Source organism: Anomaloglossus baeobatrachus, chromosome 10 (genome assembly GCF_048569485.1).
Source record: "Anomaloglossus baeobatrachus isolate aAnoBae1 chromosome 10, aAnoBae1.hap1, whole genome shotgun sequence".
In the NCBI taxonomy this organism is placed as follows: domain Eukaryota; kingdom Metazoa; phylum Chordata; class Amphibia; order Anura; family Aromobatidae; genus Anomaloglossus; species Anomaloglossus baeobatrachus.
This window is the reverse complement of record NC_134362.1, coordinates 207,771,687-207,792,034: the sequence shown is the minus strand read 5'-3', so window position 1 is coordinate 207,792,034 and position 20,348 is coordinate 207,771,687. Positions and strand designations below refer to the sequence as shown.

Genomic DNA, 20,348 nt, shown 5'->3' with positions numbered 1-20,348 from the left:
GCCGTCGGCGCCTAAGTGCCCCGGCCGTCGGCGCCTAAGTGCCCCGGCCGTCGGCGCCTAAGTGCCCCGGCCGTCGGCGCCTAAGTGCCCCGGCCGTCGGCGCCTAAGTGCCCCGGCCGTCGGCGCCTAAGTGCCCCCGGCCGTCGGCGCCTAAGTGCCCCGGCCGTCGGCGCCTAAGTGCCCCGGCCGTCGGCGCCTAAGTGCCCCGGCCGTCGGCGCCTAAGTGCCCCCGGCCGTCGGCGCCTAAGTGCCCCGGCCGTCGGCGCCTAAGTGCCCCGGCCGTCGGCGCCTAAGTGCCCCGGCCGTCGGCGCCTAAGTGCCCCGGCCGTCGGCGCCTAAGTGCCCCGGCCGTCGGCGCCTAAGTGCCCCGGCCGTCGGCGCCTAAGTGCCCCGGCCGTCGGCGCCTAAGTGCCCCGGCCGTCGGCGCCTAAGTGCCCCGGCCGTCGGCGCCTAAGTGCCCCGGCCGTCGGCGCCTAAGTGCCCCGGCCGTCGGCGCCTAAGTGCCCCGGCCGTCGGCGCCTAAGTGCCCCGGCCGTCGGCGCCTAAGTGCCCCGGCCGTCGGCGCCTAAGTGCCCCGGCCGTCGGCGCCTAAGTGCCCCGGCCGTCGGCGCCTAAGTGCCCCGGCCGTCGGCGCCTAAGTGCCCCGGCCGTCGGCGCCTAAGTGCCCCGGCCTGGTGAATGACAGTATTTTATAGCTTTGTGTTGCTGTTTTTCAGGTACGTTGGATAAATGGCCTCTCCAGATAGTCCTGACCGGGACCCGCTGTCTCCTGAAGAAATCTTACCTGAGCTGACAGATGAAGAGGAAGACGATGACGGGGATCAGTCTTCAGACCATGAGCTGGACAGAGAGGAGGAGGAGGAGGAGGAGGAGGAGGACGAGGACGGCCACAAGGATCCGGTGGAAGACTCAAGCCCTCACAATGACTTGTCTGAACCTTTATCGGGCTCCGGAGAATACTCTTCCCCCTTGTCAAACAGTAAGCATTCCCCAAAGTCTTTCCCAGAGGATAAAGCCATGTCTGGGTCCAACTCCGAGCCCCTCCAAGACTCCCCCGATTCCCCTCCAGTGGAGAAATGTAATATAGACATTGCAGAAGGGAACCAAGATGACCCAGAAGAACCCGAGGAGAGTGGTCCTGCGAGGTCCCCTCACCGCTCCGACGACGAGGACCACCTGAGTGAGATAAAGTCTCTGGGCTCCGAGAGTGAACACAACCGAGACGCTCAGCGTTCTCCGAACGAGGACGACGACGACCAGGAAGGAGGCAACGACCTTCACGACGAGGCTTCTTCTGTGACGCGAGAACTGGACGAGCACGAACTGGACTACGACGAGGAGGTCCCAGAAGAACCGGCCGGACCCAACCAGGAGGACGACCAAGAGAAGCTGGTGGCCGACGACGAAGACGAGAAGGAGAAGGAAGGATCTCCGCTCAACGAGAAGAGCGAGAGCCAGAAGGACGAGGAGCCGAAGGACAAGAAGAAGGAGGAGGACGACGGCGAGATCGACGAGGGGGAGATTGATGTGAGTGTATATTATGTTACTACCAATGTACCCGCAGAGTCGCTGCCAAAAATAGGGGAAGTCATTGGTTGCGTTTCCTGAAGTCCCTGGTTGTTGACATCCGCTGCCATAGTTACACTGGAGAGCACGGTCTCAGGTTGTCCCACCTTATATGGTTGCTGCCCCTTTTAAGAGCGACTGTTTGGGTGCCGTCACTTTAATTTTTTAAGACCCTTTGGGTAAAACCTGTGGTTTTGCATTCAACACAGACACCCCCATAAAACAATGACTGACCTCCGGGCTGCTCTGCATAGCCCCCCGTTCTCTGGGGGTCCCATCAGTTGGACCTCCAACAATCAATATGATGTCTCTCAGCTGATGAAAAGGGGATAAATTCTGGTATAAAACCTCTTAAAGGGCACAGTGTGTTACAGAAGTGAGTACACCCCCTCACATTTTTGTAAATATTTTATTATATGTTTTAACGGGATGCAGATCTGACCCTAAGATACAATGTACAGTGTCAGTGCGCAGCTTATATACAATGTACAGTGTCAGTGCGCAGCTTATATACAATGTACAGTGTCAGTGCGCAGCTTATATACAATGTACAGTCAGTGCGCAGCTTATATACAATGTACAGTGTCAGTGCGCAGCTTATATACAATGTACAGTCAGTGCGCAGCTTATATACAATGTACAGTGTCAGTGCGCAGCTTATATACAATGTACAGTGTCAGTGCGCAGCTTATATACAATGTACAGTGCGCAGCTTATATACAATGTACAGTGCGCAGCTTGTATACAATGTACAGTGTCAGTGCGTAGCTTGTATACAATGTGCAGTGTCAGTGCGTAGCTTGTATACAATGTACAGTGTCAGTGTGCAGCTTGTATAACAGTGTAAATAACTCATCAAAGCTATTAATGTCTAAACTGCAGGCAGCAAAAGTGAGTACACCCCTATGAGAATTTCCAGATTGTGCCCAATTAGCCATTCTCCCTCCCGAGGTCATGTGACTCACTAGTGTTACAAGGTCTCCGGTGTGTATGGGGGGCAGGGGTGTAACATTTGGTGTTATCCCTCACACACCCTCTCATACTGGTCACTGGAAGCTCAGCATGGCTCCTCATGGCAAAGAATTCTCTGAGGATCTGAAAAATAGAATTGTTGCTGTATATAAAGATGGCCGAAGCTATAAGAAGATTTCCACCACCCTGAACCTGAGCTGCAGCACGGTGGCCAAGACCATACAGAGGTATAACCATACAGGGTCCTGCCAGAACAGACCTCGGCATGGTCAACCAAAGAGGCTGAGTGCACGAGCTCAGTGTCATATCCAGAGGTCGTCTTTTCAGAATAGACTTATGAATATGACCAACATTGCTGGGGGGGTGGAGATGGGGGGGTCCGCCTGTCAGTGCTCAGACCATACACCGCACACTGCAGAGGTTACAGGGGTGGGGGGTCCGCCTGTCCGTGCTCAGACCATACACCACACACTGCAGAGGTTACAGGGGTGGGGGGTCCGCCTGTCCGTGCTCAGACCATACACCACACACTGCAGAGGTTACAGGGGTGGAGGGTCCGCCTGTCAGTGCTCAGACTATACACCACACACTGCAGAGGTTACAGGGGTGGGGGGTCCGCCTGTCAGTGCTCAGACTATACACCACACACTGCAGAGGTTACAGGGGTGGGGGGTCCGCCTGTCAGTGCTCAGACCATACACCACACACTGCAGAGGTTACAGGGGTGGGGGGTCCACCTGTCAGTGCTCGGACCATACACTGTACACTGCAGAGGTTACAGGGGTGGGGGGTCCGCCTGTCAGTGCTCGGACCATACACCACACACTGCAGAGGTTACAGGGGTGGGGGGTCTGCCTGTCAGTGCTCAGACCATACACCACACACTGCAGAGGTTACAGGGGTGGGGGGTCCGCCTGTCAGTGCTCAGACCATAAACCACACACTGCAGAGGTTACAGGGGTGGGGGGTCCGCCTGTCAGTGCTCAGACCATACTCCATACACTGCAGCACATTTCTCTGCATGGCTGTTGTCCAAGAAGGAAGCCTCTTCTAAAGATGATGCACAAGAAAGCCACAAACAGTTTGCTGAAGACAAGGTGACTAAGGGAAAGGATTACTTGAACTGTCTTATTGTCTGATGAGACCAAGATAAGCCTATTTGGTTCAGATGGTGTCAGTGTGTGTAGTGGCAACAGGTGAGGAGGACAAAGAGAAGTGTGTCCTGCCTACAGTCAGGCATGGTGGTGGAGGGTCATGGTTTGGGGCTGCATTAGTGCTGCCGGCTGTGGGGGCTACAGATCATTGAGGGAACCATGAATGCCAACATGTCCTGTGAAATACTGAAGCAGAGCAGGATCCCCTCCGTTTATATTCCAACATAACAATTCCAAACACCTCCAATACCCCAACTGCCTCACTCAGAAACTGAGGGTAAAGGTGCTGGACCGGCCGAGCGTCCCCAGACCTAAACCCTATGGAGCATCTGTGAGGTATCCTCAGACGGAAGGTGGAGGCGTGCAAGGTCTGTAACATCCACCAGCTCCATGATGTTGTCATGGAGGATGAAGAGGATCCAGCGGCTCCTGTGAAGCTAGAGTGACCTCCAGGCCCAAGGGAAGTAAGACCGTGCTGGAAAATAATGGGGGCCACACAAAATATTCACACCAAGGGCACAATTTAGCCATTTTCACTTAGGGGTGTTCTCACTTTTACTGCCAGCGGTTTAGACATTAATGGCTGTGTGTTGAGTTATTTGCACTGTTATACGAACTGCACACTGACGCTGCGCATTGTCTACGAGCTGCGCGCTGTCGCTGCGCATTGTCTACGAGCTGCGCGCTGTCGCTGCGCATTGTCTACGAGCTGCGCCCTGTCGCTGCGCATTGTCTACGAGCTGCGCCCTGTCGCTGCGCATTGTCTACGAGCTGCGCGCTGTCGCTGCGCATTGTCTACGAGCTGCGCGCTGTCGCTGCGCATTGTCTACGAGCTGCGCGCTGTCGCTGCGCATTGTCTACGAGCTGCGCGCTGTCGCTGCGCATTGTCTACGAGCTGCGCGCTGTCGCTGCGCATTGTCTACGAGCTGCGCGCTGTCGCTGCGCATTGTCTACGAGCTGCGCGCTGTCGCTGCGCATTGTCTACGAGCTGCGCGCGGTCGCTGCGCATTGTCTACGAGCTGCGCGCGGTCGCTGCGCATTGTCTACGAGCTGCGCGCGGTCGCTGCGCATTGTCTACGAGCTGCGCGCGGTCGCTGCGCATTGTCTACGAGCTGCGCGCGGTCGCTGCGCATTGTCTACGAGCTGCGCGCGGTCGCTGCGCATTGTCTACGAGCTGCGCGCGGTCGCTGCGCATTGTCTACGAGCTGCGCGCGGTCGCTGCGCATTGTCTACGAGCTGCGCGCGGTCGCTGCGCATTGTCTACGAGCTGCGCGCGGTCGCTGCGCATTGTCTACGAGCTGCGCGCGGTCGCTGCGCATTGTCTACGAGCTGCGCGCGGTCGCTGCGCATTGTCTACGAGCTGCGCGCGGTCGCTGCGCATTGTCTACGAGCTGCGCAGGGTCTACGAGCCGCGCACGGTCGCTGCGCAGGGTCTACGAGCCGCGCACGGTCGCTGCGCAAGGTCTACGAGCCGCGCACGGTCGCTGCGCATTGTATCACAGGGTCAGAGCTTCAGTTATTGTCCCATGAAAAGTCAGAGTAAATATTTAGAAAAGTGTGAGGGGTGTACTGACTTTTGTGACATACTGTGTCTGCGCCCAACAAACATTCAAAAGAAGGTGCAGACGTCTCTCTGGTGCTCGGTCGTTTCATCTGCCTTTAACCTCTTATGTTCGTGAAGACTGTAAGTGACCCCGGCCGTTCTTCAGGCGTCCTCCATCCAGAAGCCGTCACTGCAACACAAGCCCCCCCAAAATAAAAAGGCTGGGGGGTGGCAAAGCTGCCGCTAATTGCCCCAAAAAACACAGAAGTCCATTAAGGAAAACTTATTAGACTGGGTGCAGTGTACAGGAGCTGCATAATGATTCAGAGCTGCGCTCCCCACGCTGGGTATAGCCGTTCTGCGCTGTATTTTCTGGTCTGCTCCGTCCTGCTGTGATCAGGAGACGCAGAGTCAGGCTGTGTGCACACGTTGCGTTTTTTACTGCGGAAACGCTGCGTTTTGAACCGCAGCGTTTCAGTGGCAAATTGCATGCGTTCAGCTTTCCCAGCAAAGTGTATGGGAAAGCTGAAAAATCAGTGCACATGCTGCGTTTCTTTCCGCAGCGATTTGGATGCCAAAAATCGGTGCGGAAAGAAAAGCAGCATGTCACTTCTTTTGTGCGGTGTGGCTGCGTTCTCTCCCCCATTGAAATCAATGATGTGGGGTCAGAACGCAGCCACAACGCATGGACCTGCTTTTTTGTTGCGGTCCGCGGCCTTTGTCGGCACGCCAGAACGCAGGCATTTACCTGGAAGTGAGGTCAAGAGGTTTCCTGTTGACCTCACTTCCTGGCAAAGCCCCCGGTGTCGCCAAAGTGCCCGCCCCGACCCCCCTCCCGAAAATCCAACATGGCCGCGCGCACAGTAGCGCACCGGCTGCCCTGCTCCTATGTTATCTGTCGCATGTGCCTTGAAACATGCGACAGAAAAATGCACCCAGGCCCTGCCCGTTCACCCCAATTCCCCCCGGTGTCATACATACCTGTCCGGTCGCAGCGCTGCTCCCCCGCGGCCTCCTCCTTCACAGTGCACGCTGGCCGGTCACATGTGCCGAGCAGCTGACAGCCAGCACTGTGTTCAGAGAGCTGTGCTGGCTGCTCGGCACTCTGCAGCTGTGACCCGGAGAGAGTGGGTGCAGATTTTTGCACCCACTCTCCTCAAATGGAGGGTCTGCCCTCCTAGAAAATGGGGGATACGTTCCCTGAACGTGCCCCCATATTCTAGAAGGTCCAGAGCCGACGTGGGACATCCAAATGGATTTCTGCGGACCCATTTTTTTTTATTAAATTGGAGAACAAGGGAATGATTTGGGGAGTGTTTTTTCTAATAAAAAATTTTTTGTTGTCTTTTTTTGCTTTTGTTTACTGTCAATTAGTTATGTCGGGTGTCTGATAGACGCCGTGACATCACTAATTGCTGGGCTTGATGCCAGGTGACATTACACATCTGGTATCAACCCCATTTATTACCCCGTTAGCCAACGCACCAAGGCGCGGGATGAGTTGGGGCGAAGCGCCAGGATTGGCGCATCTAATGGATGTGCCACTTCTGGGGCGGCTGTAGCCTGCTATTTTTAGGCTGGGAAGAGTCCAATAACCATGGCTCTTCCCACCCTGAGAATACCAGACCTCAGCTGTCAGCTTCACCTTGGCTGGTGATCTAATTTGGGGGGACCCCATGTTGTTTTTTTTTTATTATTTTTATTTATCAATAAAAAAAAAAAAACCTGGGGAGCCCTCCAAATTGATCACCAGACAAGATGAAGCTGCCAGCTGTGGTTTGCAGGCTACAGCTGTCTGCTTTACCCTGACTGGCTATCAAAAATAGGGGGGATCCCACGCCATTTTTTTTTTTGTTTTTGTGATAAAAACTAGGCTAGGCACCCTTTAGTGCCACATGAAAGGTACTAAAGGTGCCAGCTTAGAATATGCAGGGGGGGGGTGGGACATTGTTTATATATTTGACCTCCATTGACGCTTTTTAGGCTGGATGCCCACAATCGGGGTTTGCAGCGTTTTGGGCGCAGAGTGTTTTCCCTGCGTCCATGACGCTGCGTTGTGCAGTAGAAGCACAGTGGAAGGATTTTTGGAGATCCCATGCCCACTGTGCTTCTTTTCTCCGCAGCATAAACTGACCGGTGGCGCTGCTTCCCGAGCCATAGCATGTCAATTTATGCTGCGTAGATGAGTGTTCTCTGCAGGTAGCATAGAGCTCCACAGCAGCCTGAGCCCAAATCGTGGGCATGGGCAGCTGCGTTCTCCCGTGGACAACACTCACATCTCTGCAGGAAGGCTGACACTGGGTACTAGACGCCGTGTCACTGGATCATGGCCACATAGCCCAACAGTGAGAATATTGTTGCTACAGCTACATTTTGGGGGAAGTAGCTGTGGATTCAAAATGATTAATATACTCCTGAATAAAATCCTTGAGGGGTGCAGATTCCAAAATGGGGTCACTTGTGGGGGTTTTCTGACGTATAGGTACCCAAGTCTTAAAAAACGCACCTAAAAAAAACGCATGAAAAACGCATGCGTTTTTGATGCGTTGTTTCTCAAAAAGCATTGTTTACTATTCTCCCCTCTGCCAGAGGGTGCGTTTTTTTCCGCGCGGAAAAAAAGCAACGTGTGCACATATCCTCAGTCTGATCCCGGCCGAGGAGCCGTAACCTGCCTCGTAACATCTGTAGAAGACAGGTAATGCCGCCCGTTACATTGTCATTATGCAGCATAAAGTGCTGCTCTCCACATTATTATTTATTATTATTATTATTATTATTATTATTATTATTATTATTATTAATAATAATAATGCATGAAAATGATTGTTACTGTAAGTGCAGTGCATAATTTCTCCAGCAGGGGTCACTCAACTCCATATTATTTCTGTCCAGAAAAAAATGGATGGTGCTGTTCATTTTTTTGCCACTAGGTGTCAGTATTGTCACCAAGAAGTGAGCTGCAGCAGCGGGATCTAGTGGTGGAAAGTGATCTACTCTTCACCCCGCAGACCAGTTTGGGATTGTAGACAGCAGTAAATCATCCCGAGGCTTCATCACACGGTCACATGTCGCTTGATGGTGTTTTTCCTCCTGTGAAATTCCACATCTGATCGTTAACCCGGCAGATTAAAAGTCCACAGCAGCGCAGAGTGTTTTAAAGAGATGGGGGTCTTCGTTTTGGGGGGTGGGCAGTGACCTCTTCAAGGGTCGTCAGCAGCGCAGAGTATTTCAGGAGACGTCTCATCTGTGTCTTGAGGATTCACACACTTTCTTATTGCAGGATGACGACCTCGAGGAAGGCGAAGTGAAAGATCCAAACGACCGGAAAACCCGACCCCGACTAACCTGCCGCTTCTTCATGAAAGGTAAGGAACCGGCCGCCCGGGTGACATGACTGCTGAGAACTCGCTGCCTCCGGGCCCATGCATTGTGTAACTGCAGATAGGATCTGTCGTGTGTCTCGCCTTACTGCTGCTTCGAGGACGGCCATGCTATGGGAACAGGATAAATGTGTCCTGAGCTGCACCCACTCTGTATGCCAAGTTGCACCCCACTGTGTACTAAGCTGCACCCCACTGTGCCCCTGAGAGTCCACTGTTCATAATATTACATTATATGACTCCTATATGGAGAATGCTGAGCCTGGCATCCAGCTGGAAAGGACAGCTGTCCGGCATTGATGAGCTGAATTCAACTGCATCTGCTCTTAGCCAATCAGCATCAGTAGATGTGTATTTACACTTGTTGATTGGCTGAGTGCTGCTGATAGGCACCGCCTCCCGCCATGCCCATGTTTCAGTTTGATGACAGGCGCAGAGCTCCGGTTCTTGGCGTCATTGATAACGTGTGATATTGACTTCTCTGATGGCCACCGTTACAGCTCTGGGCTGCAGTCACCCATCTTTCCCAGGACTCTGATTGGCCGCGCTGCCTGCTGACTCCTGGCCGGTAGCCTCTGCCCCTGTCCTCATCAGATTATTATTATCAGCCGTCTGAGCGCTGAGAAAGTAAAAGTGACGGGTGCAGAAGACGTCGCCGCGGGGCGCAGCTCTGACCTTCTGGAAATTTTTATTTTATTTTGAGTGACCTCATTCTTTATCATATTGACCGGGCAAGGTGCAAAAGCAGCACAGAGTATTTCAGGTCACAGCCCGAGAGTCCTCTGGACTGGGGTCCTATCTGCAGCACAGAGTATTTCAGGTCACAGCCCGAGAGTTACCTGAACTGGGGTCCTATCTGCAGCACAGAGTATTTCAGGAGATACATGTGAGGTTCTGGGGGGAAGTCTAGCCTGAGAGTTACCTGGACTGTAGTCCTTCCAGCAGCACAGAGTATTCAGGAGAAACAGTACATGTGAGGCTCTTGGGGAGTCACAGCCGAGCATTACCCGGACTGGGGTCCTATCTGCAGCACAGAGTATTTCAGGAAATACATGTGAGGATCTTGGAGAAAGTCATATCCCGAGAGTTACCTGACTGCAGCACAGAGTATTTCAGGAGAGAAATGTGAGGCTCTTGGCTGTGACTCCCCAACCCCCCCCTCCCCCCACTTCGATAGTTACCTGGACTGTGGTCCTATCTGCAGCACAGAGTATTACAGGAGATACATGTGAGGCTCCTTCACAACCTGAGTTACCTGCACTGTGGTCCTATCTGCAGCACAGAGTATTTCAGGAGATACATGTGAGGCTCTGGGGGGAAGTCATAGCCTGAGAGTTACCTGGACTAGGGTCCTTCAGCAGCACAGAGTATTTCAGGAGAAACAGTACATGTGAGCCTCTTTGGGGAAGTCACAGCCCAAGCATTACCTGGACTGGGGTCCTATCTGCAGCACAGAGTATTTTAGAGATGGGAATACAGAATATTCGTGAAGCCACAGAATGAGAATGGTAGGAGCAGGTTACTCTCAGCAGCACAGAGTATTTAAGAAGGTGAGCATGCTGATTTCTTTTGGGGAGGCGGCGTTGGATGACAAAGGTGCAGTAGCGGTGCCTCCCAGCAGCACAGAGTATTTTATGAGGCTGGTTACAATCAGAGAGTTGCATGTGAGAAGGAGTAGGGTCTTTTTTTTGCAGCACAGAGTATTTCAGGAGCTGTGCATGCTGATCTTCCTGGAGTTTCCGTGTTAGCACCTGTAAATAGAGCCGGGCACCCTCAGCAGCACAGAGTATTTCAGCACGTCCACATGCCAATCTCTTGGGAAGTAACAAATCGGGCCTTGTAAAATTAGGACTCTTGCAGCACAGAGTATTTCAGGAGACGCAGCTTCTGTCCTTATGGGATGCAGTGATTTTGTTGGCTCCTGTGAAGTTTGAACGAGAGAACTGAGTGGCCAGAGAAAGTGGATGAAGCAGCGTCTCCAGCAGTGCAGAGTATTTAAGTGTAGGAGTCTGTCAATCATCTGGGGTGCTGAAGATGGTTGGTAATGGCAGAGGCAGCTTTCTGGTGACAAGTGGGAGGAGCCTGCCCCACAGCAGCACAGAGTATTTCAGGAGGTGAACATGCTGCTGTCGTCTTTTGGGTAAGTTACAGACTGCAGAATAGGAGGATCCTGATCCCACTGCAGCACAGAGTATTTCAGGAGGTGAACATGCTGTTGTTGCTTTTTGGGAAGTTATAGATACGAAGTAGGAGGCTTCTGTCCCCACAGCGGCACAGAGTATTTTCAGGAGGTGAGCATGATGTTGTGTTTGGGTAAGTTGCAGAGTAGGAGGCTCCTGCCCCCAGAGTGGCACAGAGTATTTCAGGAGGTGAGCATGATGTTGTTTTTTCGGTAAATTACAGATATAAAGTAGAAGGCTTCTGTCCCACAGCAGCACCACAGAGTATTTCAGGAGGTAAGCATGCTGTTGTGTTTTGAGTAAGTTAGAGTAGGAGGAATTCCTGCCCTCAGAGTGGCACAGAGTATTTCAGGAGGTGAGCATGCTGTTGTGTTTTGGGTAAGTTACAGACTATGAAGTAGGAGGCTCCTGTCCCCACAGCAGCACAGAGTATTTCAGGAGGTGAACATGCTGCTGTCGTCTTTTGGGTAAGTTACAGACTGCAGAATAGGAGGATCCTGATCCCACTGCAGCACAGAGTATTTCAGGAGGTGAACATGCTGTTGTTGCTTTTTGGGGAAGTTATAGATACGAAGTAGGAGGCTTCTGTCCCCACAGCGGCACAGAGTATTTCAGGAGGTGAGCATGATGTTGTGTTTTGGGTAAGTTGCAGAGTAGGAGGCTCCTGCCCCCAGAGTGGCACAGAGTATTTCAGGAGGTGAGCATGATGTTGTTTTTTCGGTAAATTACAGATATAAAGTAGAAGGCTTCTGTCCCCACAGCAGCACCACAGAGTATTTCAGGAGGTAAGCATGCTGTTGTGTTTTGAGTAAGTTACAGACTATGAAGTAGGAGGAATCCTGCCCTCAGAGTGGCACAGAGTATTTCAGGAGGTGAGCATGCTGTTGTGTTTTGGGTAAGTTACAGACTATGAAGTAGGAGGCTCCTGTCCCCACAGCAGCACAGAGTATTTCAGGAGGTGAGCATGCTGATATTTTTTTTTGGGGGGGGGGGGGGAAGTTACAGACTATGAAGTAGGGGGATCCTGCCCCCACAGCAGCACAGAGTATTACAGCTCTCGGGCGCGGCCTCTGTGCTGGACGCTGCTGCAGTAACTTTCCGTAGCTCTGAGCAGTGTTTTTCCGCTGTCGACACCGGATGATGTTTATTATGTTGGGTTTTTTTTTGTTTGATTTTTTGCTGGAATGTGAGGCGTGCGGTGACGTCACCCTCTGATGACTGCCAGCGGCCGGCCTCATTATGTCATAGCAGTGGGAAAAACCAGACGTCGGGGGTAGGGAAGAGGCAGCTGCGGCCAATCAGAAGCTGAGAAAATGCCCAAGGCAGGATCCGATTGGCTGATAGAAGTTTAGTAAGAAATGACGCCGATTGTTCCGGGACAGTTTTTAAAAGAGGCTGAGAAGTCGCAAAACGCGTCGGGTAAATCGCCGCCTTTTATAATTCGACAATCGATGAGGTGGCAAATAAATAAGTGTCCATGAGATCGTGGGGTACGGGAGGCGCCGGTCCGGGAGCAGCGCCCCAGAGTGACCTCGCGCCACCACGCTGCGTATATGGGTGGGCCGCTCATGGCGCCACTCCGCTCTTTTGGTTCCGGATTTTGGCCATGAGGACAGGTGAGGCCCCCGGGGGCCGATCCGATCCCCCCCGGGGCCACTTCTACCTCCTCAGTCTTGTGGCCCCTGCTGTCAGTGTTTCTTGGCTCCTCACATTCCCGTCCCCTTTACCCCGGCGTCTGATTGCGTCACGCGGGCGGCTCCTCCGGGACGTGCGATATTTTTAGATGTTTTACAATTTCTGATTTTTTTGGGGAAAGGTGTGATGTAAAAGCGAAGACATACCTGTGCGATGGATGGCGCAATACCCCGTCCGGTCTTGTGACACCGGCCCGTGACTCACCCTCCACAACAGCAGCGACGTCACGCCCGGTGTCCACAGAGACGCTTCATCCCGAAATTTAGGGTTTCTTCACTTTCGCACCTTGTTTCACCTATCGGATGAAATCGAATTATCTTAAGAGGTTGAGTCACTTAGGTGCATTACACCAAACCACTCATCATGCTGCGGGAGGCGTCATCACACACTTACTGACTGTCTCCAATTCTTAAAATAAAACTTTGATGACAAATGTGTATATTAGTGTGGCTTTTATTTGATGGACGGACAGAAATTCCCAAACCGGAAAGTGGGAGTAATTTGGTTGTAGGGTGAAAATATCACAAAAAGAAAGGTGGGAAAATAACGCAACTGCTCCGAGCCGGGCCGCCCGAAACCTGGCTGCTCCGAGCCGGACCACCCCATACCCAGCTGCTCCGAGCCGGGCCGCCCGAAACCTGGCTGCTCCGAGCCGGGCCGCCCGAAACCTGGCTGCTCCGAGCCGGGCCGCCCGAAACCTGGCTGCTCCGAGCCGGGCCGCCCGAAACCTGGCTGCTCCGAGCCGGGCCGCCCGAAACCTGGCTGCTCCGAGCCGGGCCGCCCGAAACCTGGCTGCTCCGAGCCGGGCTGCCCGAAACCTGGCTGCTCCGAGCCGGGCCGCCCGAAACCTGGCTGCTCCGAGCCGGGCCGCCCGAAACCCGGCCGCTCCGAGCCGGGCCGCCCCCCAACCCGGCCGCTCCGAGCCGGGCCGCCCCCCAACCCGGCCGCTCCGAGCCGGGCCGCCCCCCAACCCGGCCGCTCCGAGCCGGGCCGCCCCCCAACCCGGCCGCTCCGAGCCGGGCCGCCCCCCAACCCGGCCGCTCCGAGCCGGGCCGCCCCCCAACCCGGCCGCTCCGAGCCGGGCCGCCCCCCAACCCGGCCGCTCCGAGCCGGGCCGCCCCCCAACCCGGCCGCTCCGAGCCGGGCCGGCCCCCCAACCCGGCCGCTCCGAGCCGGGCCGCCCCCCAAACCCGGCCGCTCCGAGCCGGGCCGCCCCCAAACCCGGCCGCTCCGAGCCGGGCCGCCCCCAAACCCGGCCGCTCCGAGCCGGGCCGCCCCCAAACCCGGCCGCTCCGAGCCGGGCCGCCCCCAAACCCGGCCGCTCCGAGCCGGGCCGCCCCCAAACCCGGCCGCTCCGAGCCGGGCCGCCCCCAAACCCGGCCGCTCCGAGCCGGGCCGCCCCCAAACCCGGCCGCTCCGAGCCGGGCCGCCCCCAAACCCGGCCGCTCCGAGCCGGGCCGCCCCCAAACCCGGCCGCTCCGAGCCGGGCCGCCCCCAAACCCGGCCGCTCCGAGCCGGGCCGCCCCCAAACCCGGCCGCTCCCAAACCCGGCCGCTCCGAGCCGGGCCGCCCCCAAACCCGGCCGCTCCAAACCCAGCAGCTCAGTTTTTGTGGATTTCCCTGCATCGTTGACCACATGACTGCTGCAGCCAATCACTAGCCTCAGTGGTCTTCTGCCCTACACCTGCATCGCTTTAGAGGCCAGTGATTGGCTGGAGCATCGCTGGAGCAGCAGGGGGTGAGGATGGGGGGGTCCATTTCCTTTTTGGCATTTTCACCCTTTGGCAACATTTTTTATGCTCTTGGGTGAGGATTTGAAAAAAAGAAACAGCGCCACTCTTCCTTGTGGACACATCTGGTATTGCAGCTCTAACCCAAAAAATGTGATGTATGTGTGAAGCGCCGCCCCCTAGTGGTTCCCTTATTGATGCATAATAAGACTGTTTCTAGGAGGTTGAGATGTGATATGCCTCTCATACAGGGGAAGGTCAGTGTCCTTACCAATCTGGCATCCAGTAATCCAGAAAGTCTGGTAATCCGGCACTCCTTTCCAATCCAGGAGATGTCACAAGCACAATAGACGGAGCGGAGTCTTCGTGCAGGAGTTCTCTGTTTCTGGAGAATTACTGCCTCGATTGTTGTCTGATAATCCAGAATATGTGATAGTTTGTGCCTTTTGTGTCTCGCAGGTGCCGGATTACAGGATGTTACTGCGCGGTCTCTTTATTACCGGTGTTTGTCTCTTGTAGGGAACTGCACGTGGGGGATGAGCTGCCGCTTCTTACACCCCGGAATGAATGATAAGGGGAACTACTCGCTCATAACCAAACCGGACCCCTTCTCCCCCAACGGCACCTCCTCCGGAGCGACGCCGCTGGCTCCGAACCCCTGGGTAAGAGTCCGCTCACCCAAGTGGAGCCAGTATCGGTCCATTGTGTTTATTACGAGGGGCGATTCTTTTTATTTTGGGGAGGGGGGGCCCAAATCTGTAACATTTTTTGGAACAAGAAGAGCCGGTCACCTACCGCAGATCAGCATTGAGGGCAGGTTCTGTGGAGCCCCCACAAATCTCCATAGAGGCTCTACTTTTGGGCAGAATTGTGATATTTTTTCCTAAAAGTCTATTTCTCTTGTACAGGGGGCTCCGGCTTCTGAGGAATTACTTCTCCCCCCGGTCCAGGACCCCCCTACAGAGAGCGCCTGGGAAAGAGGCCTCCGGCACGCCAAAGAGGTAACGCAGCCGCATATTGGAGCTGATGTATACAACATTACGGTTTCGTTTCCATGTCCTCTATCTGGTTTGTATGTACGTCTACAGGTCACTAATTTCTGTAGATGAAGCACACGGTGCGTCTTTTGTTGCACCTGTGCGTCTGAAGTATAAAAATGAAGCGCTCTAAGCATCCTTTGTTGCACCTGTGCGTCTGAAGTTTAAAGATGAAGTCATCGGAGCATCCTTTGTTGCATTTGTGCATCTGAAGTATAAAAATGAAGCTCTCGGTGCGTCCTTTGTCGCACTGTGCGTCTGAAGTATAAAAAAGAAGCGCATGGTGCGTCCTTTGTTGCACCTGTGCGTCTGAAGTAAAAAAATGAAGCAATCGGTGAATCCTTTGTTGCACCTGTGCATCTGAAGTATAAAAAAGAAGCGATCGGTGCATCCTTTGTTGCACCTGTGCGTCTGAAGTATAAAGATGAAGCAGTTTTTGCAAAACAACTTAAAGGGTTTTAATTCAAAACACGAAAATATGGCCAGAGCAAAAACCAGGAAAACTAAACCCAATCAATTTTTATAAAAATATCAAAAATGTTTATTGTAGTTTATGAAAAAAGAGGACAGAAAAGACAGGACAAAAGACATAATTGCTACTTTTCATGTCCCCCCCTCCGAAGGGTTTTTACTTGTGTACTCCTTGTGACCTCAATTTTATGTCTCTTGTTCTGAATATATATATATATATTAATTATAGAGCTAGGCCAAGATAAAAGGCTAAATGGCGAACAAATAGGTGTGCTGTTCGGATAGATAATCAAACCATACCAGCATCCATGTATAGATGACTAATGTCCATTCAATATGCCCATACAGGAGTTTCAATAATCAAAAAAGAGTAAAGTACACCTAAGGGATTATAGTGGCCATATTAGTGCAAGAACTTACCCATATAAAAGCACCCTGCATGCAATCCGACGCGCGTTCGCGACATTGCTTTGTCAAGGAAGGAGTCCTTCCACAACTACAAGATCTGCTGCAAAAGGGCGGCCATTGCTGCCACTCTGCAGACGGGGTCTGGAATTGGACCTTGAGCTGCAATAATGAAATTGAAAAATCTTTTCTGAGAACAGAAGCATTGTTTAAAAGCAAGTAAATTGCAAAGTTGTCTTTGTTACAGTTTGTGATTTCTCCTTATTGAAAAACATCTTGTGCGGTTTTGTGCTGCACCTCTGCAGCCGTGTGTGTCCATGTGTGGCCTGATCCTGCGGTCGCGCTCCCTTCATCTGCCGGCCGTGTGTCTCCATGTGTGGTCTGATCCTGCGGTCGCGGCTCCCTTCATCTGCCGGCCGTGTGTCTCCATGTCTGGTCTGATCCTGCGGTCGCGCTCCCCTCATCTGCCGGCCGTGTGTCTCCATGTCTGGTCTGATCCTGCGGTCGCGCTCACCCTCATCTGCCGGCCGTGTGTCTCCATGTGTGGTCTGATCCTGCGGTCACGCTCCCTCATCTGCCGGCCGTGTGTGTCCATGTGTGCCCTGATCCTGCGGTCGCGCTCCCCTCATCTGCCGGCAGTGTGTGTCCATGTGTGGTCTGATCCTGCGGTCGCGCTCCCCTCATCTGCCGGCCGTGTGTGTCCATGTGTGCCCTGATCCTGCGGTCGCGCTCCCCCTCATCTGCCGGCAGTGTGTGTCCATGTGTGGTCTGATCCTGCGGTCGCGCTCCCCTCATCTGCCGGCCGTGTGTGTCCATGTGTGGTCTGATCCTGCGGTCGCGCTCCCTTCATCTGCCGGCCGTGTGTGTCCATGTGTGGTCTGATCCTGCGGTCGCCGCTCCCCTCATCTGCCGGGCGTGTGTCTCCATGTGTGGTCTGATCCTGCGGTCGCGCTCCCCTCATCTGCCGGCCGTGTGTGTCCATGTGTGGTCTGATCCTGCGGTCGCGCTCTCCCTCATCTGCCGGCCGTGTGTCTCCATGTGTGGTCTGATCCTGCGGTCGCGCTCCCCTCATCTGCCGGCCGTGTGTGTCCATGTGTGGTCTGATCCTGCAGTCACGCTCCCTTCATCTGCCGGCCGTGTGTGTCCATGTGCGGTCTGATCCTGCGGTCGCGCTCCCTTCATCTGCCGGCTGTGTGTGTCCATGTGTGGTCTGATCCTGCGGTCACGCTCCCCTCATCTGCCGGCCGTGTGTGTCCATGTGTGGTCTGATCCTGCGGTCGCGCTCCCTTCATCTGCCGGCCGTGTGTGTCCATGTGTGGTCTGATCCTGCGGTCGCGCTCTAGGCCCTCATCTGCCGGCCGTGTGTGTCCATGTGTGGTCTGATCCTGCGGTCGCGCTCACCTTCATCTGCCGGCCGTGTGTCTCCATGTGTGGTCTGATCCTGCGGTCGCGCTCCCCTCATCTGCCGGCCGTGTGTGTCCATGTGTGGCCTGATCCTGCGGTCGCGCTCCCCTCATCTGCCGGCCGTGTGTCTCCATGTGTGGTCTGATCCTGCGGTCGCGCTCCCCTCATCTGCTGGCCGTGTGTGTCCATGTGCGGTCTGATCCTGCGGTCGCGCTCCCCTCATCTGCCGGCCGTGTGTGTCCATGTGTGGTCTGATCCTGCGGTCGCGCTCCCCTCATCTGCCGGCCGTGTGTGTCCATGTGTGGTCTGATCCTGCGGTCGCGCTCTCCTCATCTGCCGGCCGTGTGTGTCCATGTGTGGTCTGATCCTGCGGTCGCGCTCCCTTCATCTGCCGGCCGTGTGTGTCCATGTGTGGCCTGATCCTGCGGTCGCGCTCCCTTCATCTGCCGGCCGTGTGTGCTCCATGTGTGGTCTGATCCTGCGGTCGCGCTCCCCTCATCTGCCGGCCGTGTGTGTCCATGTGTGGTCTGATCCTGCGGTCGCGCTCCCTTCATCTGCCGGCCGTGTGTCTCCATGTGTGGTCTGATCCTGCGGTCGCGCTCCCTTCATCTGCCGGCCGTGTGTCCATGTGTGGTCTGATCCTGCGGTCGCGCTCTCCTCATCTGCCGGCCGTGTGTGTCCATGTGTGGCCTGATCCTGCGGTCGCGCTCCCCTCATCTGCCGGCCGTGTGTGTCCATGTGTGGTCTGATCTGCGGTCGCGCTCTCCTCATCTGCCGGCCGTGTGTGTCCATGTGTGGCCTGATCCTGCGGTCGCGCTCTCCTCATCTGCCGGCCGTGTGTGTCCATGTGTGGTCTGATCCTGCGGTCGCGCTCCCCTCATCTGCCGGCCGTGTGTGTCCATGTGTGGTCTGATCCTGCGGTCGCGCTCCCCTCATCTGCCGGCCGTGTGTGTCCATGTGTGGCCTGATCCTGCGGTCACGCTCCCCTCATCTGCCGGCCGTGTGTGTCCATGTGTGGTCTGATCCTGCGGTCGCGCTCCCCTCATCTGCCGGCCGTGTGTGTCCATGTGTGGTCTGATTCTGCGGTCGCGCTCTCCTCATCTGCCGGCCGTGTGTGTCCATGTGTGGTCTGATCCTGCGGTCGCGCTCCCTTCATCTGCCGGCCGTGTGTGTCCATGTGTGGCCTGATCCTGCGGTCGCGCTCCCTTCATCTGCCGGCCGTGTGTGTCCATGTGTGGCCTGATCCTGCGGTCGCGCTCCCCTCATCTGCCGGCCGTGTGTCTCCATGTGTGGTCTGATCCTGCGGTCGCGCTCCCCTCATCTGCCGGCCGTGTGTGTCCATGTGTGGTCTGATCCTGCGGTCGCGCTCTCCTCATCTGCCGGCCGTGTGTCTCCATGTGTGGTCTGATCCTGCGGTCGCGCTCCCCTCATCTGCCGGCCGTGTGTGTCCATGTGTGGTCTGATCCTGCGGTCGCGCTCCCCTCATCTGCCGGCCGTGTGTGTCCATGTGTGGTCTGATCCTGCGGTCGCGCTCCCCTCATCTGCCGGCCGTGTGTGTCAATGTGTGGTCTGATCCTGCGGTAGCGCTCCCCTCATCTGCCGGCCGTGTGTCTCCATGTGTGGTCTGATCCTGCGGTCGCGCTCCCCTAAGGATCACGGCTCTGAATTTATTATAATCATTTTTATGTTTTTTTTCTTCATTTCTGTATTTTAGGTGTTAAAAAAAGCCACGATGAGGAAGGAGCAGGAGCCGGACTTCGAGGAGAAGCGTCTGACGGTCACCATCGGGGAAGACGAGAGGGAGTTTGATAAAGAGAACGATTATTTACGAGACTGGAACTATCGGATCACACGAGAAGTCCGAGAGACGGGGTGCGTGCGGGCGCGGGGCTCACTCCACCGCCTTTTTTTGTTGTTTTTCCCCTTTTCCGTGTTTCTTGGGCTTTACATCATCTATAAAAGAAAAGGCTTCCGCTCACACAATGTGTCACTACCCAGTGCACGGGCCCCGTCCAACCTGCGGCATGGAGGCACCGAGAAGGCGCGATTGTGTCCAGCGACGCCGAGGACACAGAGGACACAGCATATAGGAATTAGAACCGCACATTTAATAAAACATAACCCCATTTCTTTAAAAAGACAGTGAACCAGTCTACACGTTTCAAGCACTTAGGCACTTTAATAATGACATATTTAGTCTTTAGATCGCATGGCAGCGCATGTACTGTATTGTACAGATTATAACACGCACTTTTACTCCCAAAACGTTGGGAGGAAAATGAGGGGTGCATCTTATAATGCGACTGTAGCTTCCAAGAGGTGGAGAATGGGGGCTAAGCTGGATGCAGTGGGGGTTGTGCTTGGCCGCTGCAGGAGGGGGGCTGTGTGTGACCCGGAGGTGGTGCGTGCGCAGATTGAGCTCTCGGCTCAATGACAAGCTGAGATCTCATCTGCGCACGCGCCACCTCCAAGCGCCATTTTACTTAAGTCCGCTGCTGGGAGATCAATGGGCCAGAGGCGGCTCATGCGCAGATGAGATCTTGAGCTGAGCGCTCCATCTGCGCATGCGCCGTCTCTGGAAGGCATTATTTAAAGCCTGCACCGCCGACAGAGCATATGGGACACCTGCCGCGCCACCCTGCTACACACAGCCAGCGCGGCCGCCCCCACCGCATGGCAGCATGTGTATACGCTAGCTTTTTCATTTTCTTCTGCTGGCATATACATTCGCTGCCATGCAATCTAAAGACTAAATATATCCTGATTAAGAGCCTAAGTGCTTGCAACGTGTAGACTGGTTCCCTACGTCTT

General features: G+C 54.8%; 1 protein-coding gene across 1 annotated transcript in view; it reads left to right on the top strand.

Annotated features, from left to right (window-relative positions):
- ZC3H18 (zinc finger CCCH-type containing 18) overlaps window positions 1-20,348 on the top strand; it is a 97,717-nt gene that overhangs the window by 7,295 nt on the left and 70,074 nt on the right. Inside the window, exons 2-6 of the mRNA XM_075326219.1 lie at window positions 717-1,527; window positions 8,516-8,600; window positions 14,740-14,882; window positions 15,129-15,221; window positions 19,252-19,409. Coding sequence (XP_075182334.1) covers window positions 730-1,527; window positions 8,516-8,600; window positions 14,740-14,882; window positions 15,129-15,221; window positions 19,252-19,409 — 1,277 coding nt within the window. The 5' untranslated portion in view covers window positions 717-729. The remainder of the gene's footprint in view (window positions 1-716; window positions 1,528-8,515; window positions 8,601-14,739; window positions 14,883-15,128; window positions 15,222-19,251; window positions 19,410-20,348) is intronic.